Genomic DNA, 13,001 nt, shown 5'->3' on the forward strand with positions numbered 1-13,001 from the left:
AGCCAACACGTCTACACCCGCCGCTATCATCGAGGAGAAGTAGAACACAGGAGGCCGCCGCCGCTTGTATCCCATGGAGGCCATCGCCGACACGTCGCTAGCTTGTGCAACCGGTGATCTATCCGGTCTTTATCTCAGATCATCCAGGGCACACCCGTCGGGGCTCCACGGAAGCTGTTGGGAAACGCAGTAATTTCAAAAAAATCCTATGGGCACGCAAGATCATGGTGATGGATAGCAACGAGAGGGGAGAGTATCGTCTACGTACCCTCATAGACCGTAAGTGGAAGCGTTATGACAACGCGGTTGATGTAGTCGTACGTCTTCATGATCGACCGATCTAGCACCGAAGGTACGACACCTCCGCGATCTGCACACGTTCAGCTCGGTGACGTCCCGCGAACTCACAATCCAGTAGAGCTTCGAGGGAGAGTTTCGTCAGCACGACGGCGTGATGACGGTGATGATGTTGCTACCGGAACAGGGCTTCGCCTAAGCACCGCTACGATATTACCGAGGTGGATTATGGTGGAGGGGGGCACCGCACATGGCTAAAAGATCAATGATCAACTTGTGTGTCCATGAGGTGCCCCTTCCCCCATATATAAAGGAGTGGAGGAGGGGGAGAGGCCGGCCTCTCTAGGCGCGCCCAAGGGAGTCCTCCCACCGGGAGTAGGATTCCCCCTTCCCTTGTTTGGTTTTAGGAGAGAAGGAAGGAGGAGGAAGAAGGAAGGAAAGGGGGGCTCCCAATTCGGATTGGGCTTGGGGGGGGCGCCCCTCATTTGCTTCTTCTCTCTCTCTTCCACTAAGGCCCATACACCCCCTGGGGGGTTCCAGTAACCTCCCGGTGCTCCGATATACTCCCATTTTCATCCGGAACCATTGCGATGTCCAAACATAGGCTTCCAATATATCGATCTTTACGTCTCGACCATTTCGAGACTCCTCATCATGTCCGTGATCAAATCCGGGACTTCGAACTACCTTCGGTACATCAAAACACGTAAACTCGTAATACAGATCGTCATCGAACGTTAAGCATGCGGACCCTACGGGTTCGAGAACTATGTAGACATGACCAAGACATGTCTCCGGTCAATAACCAATAGCGGAACCTGGATGCTCATATTGGCTCCTACATATTCTATGAAGATCTTTATCGGTCAAACCGCATAACGGTATACGTTGTTCCCTTTGTCATCGGTATGTTACTTGCCCGAGATTCGATCGTCGGTATCTGAATACCTAGTTCAATCTCGTTACCGGAATGTCTCTTTACTCATTTCGTAATGCTACATCCCGTAACTAACTCATTAGCTACATTGCTTGCAAGACTTATAGTGATGTACATTACCGAGAGGGCCCAGAGATACCTCTCCGACAATTGGAGTGACAAATCCTAATCTTGATCCATGCCAACTCAACAAACACCATCGGAGACACCTGTAGAGAACCTTTATAATCACCCAGTTACATTGTGACGTTTGGTAGCACACAAAGTGTTCCTACGGTATTCGGGAGTTGCATGATCTCATAGTCATAGGAACATGTATATGGAGAAAGCAATAGCAACAAACTAAACGATCATCGTGCTAAGCTAACGGATGGGTCAAGTCAATCACATCATTCTCTAATGATGTGATCCCGTTAATCAAATGACAACTCATGTCTATGGTTACGAAACATAACCATCATTGATTCAACGAGCTAGTCAAGTAGAGGCAAACTAGTGACACTCTGTTTGTCTATGTATTCACACATGTACTAAGTTTCCGGTTAATATAATTCTAGCATGAATAATAAACATTTATCATGATATAAGGAAATATAAATAACAACTTTATTATTGCCTCTAGGGCATATTCCCTTCAGAAGCACCTTCCCCTCCGGCTGAAGCACCCTTTTTGCCACTCCGATGAGCGACGTAGCCGGACACAACGGCGAATCTAGAAAGAAAATGAAGGGTGGGCTCAAAGTTTATGCCAAGAAAACTAAACGCTACTCTGAAGAAAAAAAGATGATTATATCCAAATCCATTTGTCCAAATAAGCTCAAACGTTCCCAGATTACTACTGGGAACATGTACTATTTAAATGAATTTTGTTTTCAGATTTTATGAAAAAATATGAATTTTTGAACAAAAACTTGAATCTGTTTAGCAAAAATAGCCCTTATCTCATAATCCGGTTGTCAAAATAAGCTCAAAATTTCCCAGATTACTATTTGGAACATGTACTATTTAACTGAATTTTTTCAGATTTTTTGAAAAATATCAATGTTTCAAGAAAAACTTGAATCTGTTTAGCAAAAATAGCCCTTATCTCATAATCCAGTCATCCAAATATGCTCACATTTTCCCAGATCCATAGATCAAGTGCAGTTTACACCCATAAACTAGTAGCATGATTGATAAAGTTTCATACAGTTCACACACCCATAGATCAAGTACTAGAGAAGCAACAAAAAAAAGACAAAAACAATGATATTGGTGTTGCGTGTTGCTTCTTAGCTGATACTAGTAGTTGCAGAACACCTCCACACCAAAATCGAAGAGACAAACTACAAGCCATCTGTCCAAATGAGCAGAATTGTTAGTGATATAGTAAGGCATCCTCAAGTGACTATCAGCACTAGTAGAAAAACAGAGGCATACCTCTAAGAAATCACATTATACTCAGGAGGCAAATGTCCTTTTCGATCTTTCTTTTTCTGGAATCATATCATAATTTGATCATCGGGAATACTTCTGAATATCCTTTTCTCACAATAGCAAACCATTAAATCATCAAGCCAATCATCTGATATCTTATTGCGCAAATCAGTTTTGATGATCTTCATTGCTGAAAATATCCTCTCGACCGATGAAGTTGCCACTGGAAGAATCAATGTCAACTCGATGAGGCGATATACCAATTGGAAAGTTCTATATTTTGTTGCTTGAACCATCAACCGAGCAAGGCTAGAAACATCCGGACATGCATTAAATTCCTCACTTCTCCTAATATTTGTAAGGAATGTTGGAAGCTCATATCTTAGCAACAACCGTTCAGCTTGCGTAAAATCCTTAGTATAAATTTCAGCAAGCCGAATAAGCTTGTCAATGTTAAACTTTGAGAAGTTGTTTGCCGGATTAAGACAAGACATGCAATCCACTAACTCGGTGTTAGCTTCATTGAATCGATGATTCATCTCAGTGAGAGTTGCATCAATAGCAACATTGAATATGCTAACCTTGAAATAATGATGTCGAGTCACCTTATTCTTGAAACGAACAGATTGCCCCATAGCTCCAACAAGATCATCCATATTTGGCACCTCAATGCCATGTTCCTCACAGAAGTTATTTGCTTGGTCACATAATGACTCATACCCATTGTCCCTCATATTTTGCAAAGCTTATTTCACATCCAAGATCAAACGAAGGGCTTCAACAACATCTTGATTCTTCCTTTGCAAAGTTTGTGATAGCATATTTGTGATGTTCAACAAGTTTATCAAGAATAGCATGATGAACACAAATTGAAAGCATTCCATTTGTACAATCAAACCCGAAGCTCCACCTTGAGAAGAGTGTTCTCTGGCATCGTCCACCACAATTGCTAGCACATCCACCACTGCATTCCACATTGTGTAGATACGAAGCAAAGTTCTAAGATGTGAGCCCCAACGAGTAGCTCCTGGTCTAGAAAGGTTAGTTTCTTGATGTAAACCAGTTCCAGATGATATCTTACAATTCCCCATCAATTCTATCAAGTTGTCATGATGCTTTGCAAGCAATGCATCTTTTCTTTTGCAAGATGAACCTACTCGAGTCACTATCAAGGGAAGATAGTTAAAAAAATCAGCAATAACTGGACAACACAGAGCCACTGTGACAACCACCAATTGCAACTAATGAGCAAAACAATGAACAAAGAAAGCATATGGACTCTCGTCACGAATTAGCTTTTGCAAACCATTGAATTCTCCTCTCATATTTGAAGCCCCATCATAACCCTGTCCACGTATCCTATTAATAGGCAAGCTATGGTACTTTAACACATCAAGCAATACTTCTTTAATTCCGGCTGATGTACAATATGTTATGTGCTTAATAGCAAGAAATCTCTCCTGAAGCACTCCATGATCATCCAAAAATTTGCACATTTGAAAAGCTACAAATTAAAAGAAGAGAAACGAACAACAATGACAAATAAAAGACTATGCAAATTCGTATGCATTACCTCAAAATTATTGCCATTTGCTCCTTTATTGAGCAATCTCTAGCCTCATCAACAAGTATCGAAAATTTCTTATCTCCAAGCTCATTCTTGATGACTTTGGTTACCTCCATTGCACAACATGTAGCAAGGTCCTTTTGAATATCTGAACATATCATTAGTGCATTACCTTGCCCCTTATCAAATGCATCTTTCACATCTTTATTCTTGTCCTTGTACCAATCCAAGAACTCCCTAAAATTGCCTTTGTTGATGGAATTGGAAGACTCATCATGACCACGAAAAGCTTCCCCTTGAGCTATGAGATACCTTGCACAATCCAATGATGCAGTCAAGCGGATTTTATATTTTATTTCAGCCTCTTTATTGTAAACTCGGAGTTTGGTACCCACATTGGCCCTTTGATTGTTGAAATCATCACTCAAGCCCTTAGCGATATTGTGGTAACTAGATGGACCACCAACATGTTTCTGAAAATTTGCCAAAGTTGTTTTCCAACGTTGTATCCATCTATTGTAAATACATCATTGCCAAATCTAGTGGCATGTGATGGATTCTTGAAAAGAAAACAAGGTAAACAAAAAGGCACCCTCCTTTTTCTCACTATATTCCAACCAATCGAACCTATCTAGCCATTGGGGTTGAAAAGATCACCAAAATTTACCTTCCAATCCCACTTCAAATTTGTGCCCGCTAGCTTTGTTTCTTCCTTTCAACAAATAAGCTCTTCTCACTTCACTTCGAATTTCAGGGACATAATCTTCTATTGGTATTCGATCAGCCGGATCACCAAAAATCTGACTCGGATGGAATTCTAGTATATGATGCCTTGGTGGTTGGTTTGTGCTCTCATTAGTTGGGGGATTGGTACTCTCATTTGTGCGAGGGGTAGTGGTCTCATCGACTGGGGGATCAATACTCTCATTTGTTGTAGGGGGGATAGTGCTCTCATCGACATCGGTAGAGGGATTAGTGCTCTCATTTGTTGGAGTTGGGTGAATTAAGTTCTCAACTGGGGCTGGTTGAACAAGAACATCAGTTGGGGGAGTATTGGGTTCAGGAACAACGGGGGATGCGTTTGAATTGCTTGCAAACCAACTGTGCAAGGTCCTCTTTCTTTTCATTTCTACAAACAAGAATAAAGATGGATACATGGATTAATTTTAGGATGTTAACAACCACCACCAACAGCCACTGTACATCTACTATGAATCAGTAATCAATTGGTAGCTAAACAATTTACTACAGTATATAGTTAGGCAGCTACCTAAGTCTAAAAATCTGAAAAGCTGAAATTTAATCAAGTGAATCAACCTTCAGACTTTCAGAGCAGAGCAGCAGCGGCGGCACCGGCCGAACTACGCCGGAGCCTCGACATGTTGACCAGATGCTGATCGTCGGCGAGCAAGAGGCTGACCAAGCCCCCAAATCCACGGCCTCGCCGTTGCCGCCGGATCAGACGAGGATGCCACCGGGCGAGGTGTTGGGGAGGGGATGAGCAGCCGTCGGGGATGAGCACCGTCGTTGGAGACTGGGGTTGGTTGGGATGAGCACGCGATGAAGAGATTCCGGCGGCCGGCGGCGACTAGGGCACAGGAGACATGGCGGGTGGAGGCGGCTCACGAGCGGGTGGTCTCTGCCTCCGTCTCTCTCTCTAGAACGAACGAGGTTGCCTGGTGCGAGCGAACATGTGGAGTCCGGCTGGGCTGAAGTCCAATATTTAGCTGGGCTAGGCCCTTAAGAGTAGTAGTAAAAAAAATTGCGTCGCTGGAGGGGGGCTCGAGCCTGTTAAAGCCCCCCAGTAGATTCGACGTTGGCCGGACATAGGAAAGAAACGAGGGAAGAATATGCCTCGGGCGGGCTGCCGGACATGGGGAAGACAAAGGTATCCATCACGGCCGGCCGTAGACTAGTGTAGAGTATACATGTCGTGAGAGTGGAACTCTGCACGACTGTACATGCACATAATTTTACCTTTTTAGTTAAAATATGTCTAAAATGTAACCGCTTTCGTCCGGTTTGTATGGAATCCATCATGTTTGTATAAAATCCGACCGTGTTTGCATGAATTTCATCCGGTTTGTTAAAAAAAAGTCCGCAATTTATGTGGCTAGTTTTGAATGACAGACTCCCATGTTCATGTCCGGGGACAGGCTCCCCCTATTATGCGATAGAAAATTTATGGGTTGTCCTCGGAGGCGCCTTATGCATTGAGGGTGTACTAGTTTCTTTTGGGACACAGCTGGCATTTTGTAGTTTTGCTCATGCCAATGCCAGTTGCCGGGCAGTACATGGTGTGGTACTCGTGTCACGTGCAAAAAAGCCAAAAGTACGGTACAATGTAGACGTAAAAAAATTACACTTTTGACGTGGAATCTTGGCATGCAGCGCTTGTCCCGTCGGAGGCTACAAGATTGACAAACGCAAAAGTAGCCAACTTTCCCTTTTTTCTACCAGCGAAGTCATCACGAAATCACGACTCACCGTGCATCATGATGAACAGATGATGGATTCATATGCATGGATCCTTCCAAAACTCGACCAGGTTTGCTCACCGTCACCGTGAGCCCGTGCCCCGTGAGTGGCCTGGCGAGTGGCTCTGTCCCACTCCCACCGGAGCAAAGCCGAAAAGCCCTCCACGCCGCCACGTACGGCACGGGTGCCCTGTCCCCCACTCCGGCTCTTCCGCCTCCCTTCCTCCCACCCACTGGACTCGACTGGACTGGACTGGACTGGACTGGACTGCGGAAGGGGCCGCCGCGGCGGGGCATCCCTCGCGCACGCACGGTCGCTATCTGCCCAAAAGGAAAGGAGCAGACTCCCGCCCGACCTGCTCTGCTCTAGATCCGCAGCAGTCGCCGAATCCTATCCCACCCCACCCCACCTGCATCCCATCCCTACACCAACGTTAACTTTCGAAACTGTTTTGCGCTCTGCTGCTGCTGCTGCTTGGTGGCTGGGTGCTGCCATGGGGTGCGGCCACTCCAAGCCGCCCCGTGGGGATCAGGACGCGGCGGTCGCGCTCTGCCGGGACCGCTCCGCGCTGCTGGCGGACGCCATTCGCCACCGCTACGCCCTCGCCGACGCCCACCGCGCCTACGCCGCCTCGCTCAAGGCCGCCGGCGCCGCGCTGCACGACTTCCTCCTACTGCCGCCGCCGCCTCCGCCCGAGCCACCGGCGCTGCCGCCGCGCCTCCCTGAGCGCCGGAAGGGGGACCCGCTCCCCGCCGCCGACGCGCCCGACAACAAGGCCGATGACGACGACGGCGGCCACATTTGCTTCCACTCGGACGACGAAGACGGCCCCGACGGCGCGCACATCAGCTTCCCGTCCGACGACGACGAGGCCGACCCGCATGCCCCCCGCCTCGAGCCCCTCCCGTCCGCGCCACCGCCACCGCAGCAGGTGCCTCCGCCTTTCGTTTCCGGATACGCTCCGCCGCTCTACAGTTACGTCCCCGGCCAAGCGTATGGGTACGGGCCCGACATTGACGCCTATGGACATGGTTTCTTCAACATCACCTATGCCCGCAGCCAGCCGCCGCCGCTGTCTGTGTCATACGAGCACCGCACCCAAGCCACCAATGCCACCGTCCATTACTACCCGGGCAATGCTGCCTCCGGGCCACCGCTGCCCGGATCTTACTACGGCGGCTTCCATGAGACGGCAGCCTCCTCTGTCGATGGGGCTGCGCCGGCGCCACCGCAGGTGTCGAGCTGGGACTTCTTTAACCCGTTTGAGTCAGTTGAAACTTACTACCAAGAGGAGCCGGCCGCCGTGGCGGCCCATACCCCTAGCCGGACCTCCAAGGTGGCGCAGGAGGGGGGCGAAATCCCGGAATTGGAGAATGCCAAAGTGGAAGAAGAGGTCGTCAAGGAAGCACGCAGCAATGGCAACCACGACAGTGAAGCCGACAGAGCTGGGCTCTCCAAGGACGAAGGGAGGAGCAGTGCCGGCGAGGAGCCGCACAGGGAGTCCAAGTCGTCGGAGGCAAGCAGCATGGTTCATCATGTCCATGTAGTGGAGAAGAGTGTGGTGGAAGGACATTCAGATGCCGCTGCTGCGGTTCCCGGGAAGTCCTACAACGATGATATTGAGGTGGCAAGGGAGATCAGGTCGCAGTTCGAGCATGCCGCAAACTCTGCAGCCAATGTATCCAAGGTGCTCGAGGTTGGGAAGATGCCTTACCACCCCAAGACCTCAGGGCTGAGAGGTTTATCTATGATTATGAAGCATTCTCCAGAGTTTCCATCTTTTGATGGCCATCTGATGAAAATAGGAATTTTGGCTAACTCAATTGCTTCTGTCTGTAGTATCCTCATCGATGATAATCTGTGGCCGGCCTTCGGTCGGCGAGGAGTTCGTGCAGTTTGTGGAGGACAAAGCTACAGAACATGGCAACCTTTCTTCGACATTGCAGAAGCTCTACATGTGGGAGGAGAAGCTTCTTGAAGAACTCAAGGTTCTGAGCATGCTTTACTACCTTCGTTTTAGTTTGTACTAGTTGAATGATATTATCCGTGTGCAATTTTGTCTTTATGTGTGTGATGTTGAACATTCATTAGCTTTGCTACTTGCTTAATATGATCCAAGATGACTCGGTTGTAAGATTCTTGAGTAGCGATATAGTACTATGTTTAACAAACTTGAATGTCAGCTACTAGCTGTCGAGTATGCTCACAAATATTGCAGGTAGTCAGTTATAGACAATTGGGAGTTTTACGCTATGAATAACTCCATTTTAGCTTTATATAAAGTTTCCTAGTAGTTGTAGACTGCTCATTTTTCTGTTTCAACAATTTACACAACCATTTCTTTTTTAATCTTTTTTACTCCTTCTGAAGCTAGTGAAGAGTACCATTCAGATAACTGCCTTCTGAAGGAACCATCGTTTTTATTGTTCTATTTATTCTGGAGGGGTTTATGTTTCAAATGCTTTGGCATCACTGTTCCTTTGCTTTCCTTGCCATGTAGTACAAGTATTTTACTTTTTTTTTAAAATGGGAGAGAATTTCACTTCCCGGCCTCTGCACCAACTAGGGATGCATACGGCCATTTTAGTATGAGTACCAAGATAAACATGGTCCTCAGAATTTTTTTTAAATGAGTATCAAGATATTTCTTGATGCGTGATTCCATCACACACCAAACTTGATCCTCAATAAACAGGGGAAAACCCTTGTGCATCACCTGTCAATTCTAGGAATTGAACTCGGGTCGTTAGGCTGCACAACCGCATACCCAACCACTGAGCCAAGGCTCTCTTTGCACAAGTATTTTACTTAATTGGGTTTATTTATTCATAGTAAAAACTTAAAAGTACTTGATTTCTCTCTATCCTTTTTGTCTTGTGTTGGTTATACTCATGTACTTCTGTTTATTATAGACCGAGGAGAAGATGAGGGTGCTGTATGGTAAAAAATGTGAGGAACTAAAAGTTCTTTATGAGAGAGGTGCTGAGGCTCATAAACTTGAGGCAATTGAAACTTATACCAGGAAGCTATCGACAAAAATGAGTGTTGCCATTCAGGTTGTCAACACTATCTCAAAGAAGATCAATAAGCTGAGAGATGAAGAATTATGGCCGCAAACAAATGAGCTGATTCAAGGGTATGTAGTATGCTATGCATCTCTTTCCGAAAATAACAATAATTTCCAGATGAATGCTCACAATGCATACATTTTTTTAAATGAATTGAGTGGATAAATTGTAGCGTTGGGTCAGCAGGCAACCGAGATGTTAGATCATTCTCTAGTACACAGTTAGCACACATTTGTTGGTATACAAAGTATTTTTCATTCCGGGCATCCACGAACAATCATAAAAGGGAAGTCATTAAATTAATCAGACAATAATCTTTCTGGTTCTGTGGCTTCAAACATGTCACTAGCAATAACCGGATTATTTCCTCTGTTGAAGCACCGCAGTTTGTTACGTCGTAAAATTTTGGGTATCCTGGTAAGCTGTCAGACCCAATGAGATGATTTCAAGACCCGACTAGGCATTTGACCCGGAAGATGTATTGGGCTTCAAGTTATTTTCAGTATCAAGTAGTACTTTTCAAGACACAGAAGCTCCTATCATGCATCACTATGTTGGCACCTTGTGTCACTTTGCTGTTTGTATGTTTAACTCTGGTGCATTTTCAGGTTGATGCAAATGTGGCATGCCATGTCAGAATGCCATAAAATCCAGTGCCATGCCTTGTCGCAAGCTAAAAGCATCGACTCCACTGTCGCAGCTGCAAGATTCAGTGAAGCCCATATCGACTTAATCAAGCACCTGGAGCTTGAGTTGCTGGATTTGGTTGCCAGTTTCGCCGCATGGGTTAACGCGCAAACGAGCTACATTGGCACTATAAACGACTGGCTGAAGAAGGGAATTGACTACGTGCCTGAAGTGACCGACGACGGCACTCCCCCGTTCTCCCCGGGGTGCCTGGGAGCACCCCCCATCTTCATCATCTGTAATAACTGGGCGACCGGAATCGCGAGGATACCGGAGACGGGGGTGGTAGACGCCATGCAGGCTCTTGCCTCCCAGGTTCTGCACCTGTGGGAGAAGCACAGGCTAGAGTGGAGGCAGGGCATGATGGTCAACGGAGACATGGACAGGGAGCTTAGGGTGATGGAGAGGGATGAAGCGTCGATGCGCAAGGCCCTTGAGGCACAGAATAAGAAGCTCGTGCTCGTTTCGAATCAGGGCGGCGTGTCCTTGTCTGCGCAGGCCGTGCGGGATGGTGATCCGCCCTCTGAAGTGGGTTTGCAGTCATGCATGAACAGGTTCTTCGAAGCGATGGAGAGCTTCGCCGCCGCCTGCGCAAACGCGTACAAGGATCTCCATCTTCGTTGCGAAGAAGAGAGGGCTCGACCTGCCCAGGAGACCGACAGAGTTTCCTAGTTGCGTTTTCAGACTTTGCTTGTACAGTGAGAAGTGGTTTGGATGAGCAGCAAAGGTGCACATAGCAGCAGTATCACAGATTCAAATTGCACTGTCTTTCTCCCTCTGTTGGGTTTTGGGATCGTCACTGGGTTTTAAGCAGCCCATGTGAAAGCTTGTCCTAAAGATGAGCTCTGATGATCAGATTCCCACTGCTCTTACCAAACCTTTTGATGATCGTCTGCTCCTCCTCATCAATCGTTGTACCAATGCCGGCCGGAAGACGGCATTATCGCCAGAAGGAAGAAAGCATCAGAGACAAAGGAGAAACAGAAGGCAAACAGAAGGCGCGGATCGGAATAGAGATCTTTTATCATTCATGATGAAAACCCTACAATTGTCGGTGTAAGAGCTTGGTATTCTCTAGCCAATGCATGATCCTGATAGATGTTTGGTGCTCATTCTGGAGCTCTGCTACAGCTTCGTCCCCAAGTTATCCGGGGATTGAGCTTTTTAGTATAGACAAAGGTCCTGGCACCGCTAGCATACTCTGATTTTTCATCCATTGTCGAAATTCACATCTTATTTATTTCTATACATATGATTCATTTGTAATTGTGACTTTTGTACAGCTATGGTATAACTTGAGCCTTTGTGTAACAGCTGTTCTACTTTTTAACCTTTTGTCACTATGTTACTGTTAATACGGCTAGGAAGCTAAACACACAATTAGGAATGGAGATACGCCTCAGTAGACCCCCCTCACAAAACGTATAAAGGGTAATATAGACTTTTCACAAATTATACGGTAGTCTGATGTATATGTATTAATACAGGCCAGCCCATTTCCCAAGAGCCTGGCCAAGCGTGCAATAGATGCTAACCAAACGACCTAGTGACTGATGACAACTTAAAGGCAGCGTTAACTTCAAAGTAATAATAGTGTTCAAATTTTTTTTAAAGTTATAATTAGAGCTGCAGATCCGGGTCTTTTTTAATACTTTTACAAAACAATGTGAACAAAATTTCTTGAGAATACCAACAATGTTTCAAAATTGTTAAAAAAAATGAATATTCTTTTCTTAAATGTGAACAATTTTTTAAAAAGTGAATTTAAAATACACACTGAACATTTTCTTAGTACATGGTGAATTTTTTCAAATACAAAACTGAACTTTCTTGAAAATATATGCTGATTCTTTTTTTGAAATGCATGCTGAATAAAATTTTTACTCACAATGAACACTTTTTATACACAGTGAACATTTTCCCAATGTACGGTGAACTATTTTTAACATGAATATTTTTTGGAAAGGGAACAAATTGGAATTTTGAACTTTTATTGGAATTTGGAATTCTGAACTCTTTTTGAAACATAAATACATTTGAAAAACATGAACAATTTTCGAATATGTGAAGAAAAATTGGAATTTCAATCATTTTTCGAATTTGTCTAATTTATGGAAAATAAAAAGGAAACAAAAATAAAAATAAAATAAGGTAAGAAGAAAATAAAAGAAAAGGAAGAAATAAGCAGAAAGAAAAACAAAAAAAAATAAAAAAAATGAAGAAAAAAAAATGAAAAATGCTCAGGGAACCTTTTAAATGGTTCCCAAACCCGGTTGCTCGTTCAAAGTGGGCCGACTCTTATCCTGTCGGTCGCTCGATTCGCTTCAAAGGAGCTGCGACGGTTTAACACCCACGGGCAGCAAATAGGGTTCCCCGTTTGGGAAGTAGTCATATAGATGGCGCCATGTACAGTATGCTGCCCGACTGGGCCCGCCCATTATCGCATGCGAAAACAGGGAAAATATATCAAAAATGAAATGGCAGTGCGAGGGATCGAACCCTGTAACTCTCACTACCGATCGCTCGTCGCTAGGTACACGAGCTGATAAGC

General features: G+C 45.3%; 1 protein-coding gene and 1 pseudogene across 1 annotated transcript; one reads left to right on the forward strand and one right to left on the reverse strand.

Moving 5' to 3' along the window:
* Positions 1 to 2,272: 2,272 nt before the first annotated feature.
* On the reverse strand, positions 2,273 to 4,688 carry LOC147959384 (uncharacterized; annotated as a pseudogene).
* A 2,184-nt stretch (positions 4,689 to 6,872) lies between these two features.
* On the forward strand, positions 6,873 to 11,779 carry LOC125523443 (uncharacterized). The gene is made up of 4 exons (XM_048688475.2): positions 6,873 to 8,434; positions 8,535 to 8,683; positions 9,608 to 9,831; positions 10,372 to 11,779. The coding sequence occupies exons 1-4, from the start codon at positions 7,189 to 7,191 to the stop codon at positions 11,120 to 11,122; spliced, it is 2,370 nt and encodes a 789-aa protein (XP_048544432.2). The 5' UTR covers positions 6,873 to 7,188; the 3' UTR covers positions 11,123 to 11,779.
* The last annotated feature ends 1,222 nt before the right edge of the window (positions 11,780 to 13,001 follow it).

The sequence above is a fragment of the Triticum urartu genome, chromosome 7A, assembly GCF_056163025.1.
Source record: "Triticum urartu cultivar PI428250 chromosome 7A, HENAU_Tu73, whole genome shotgun sequence".
Lineage (NCBI taxonomy): Eukaryota > Viridiplantae > Streptophyta > Magnoliopsida > Poales > Poaceae > Triticum > Triticum urartu.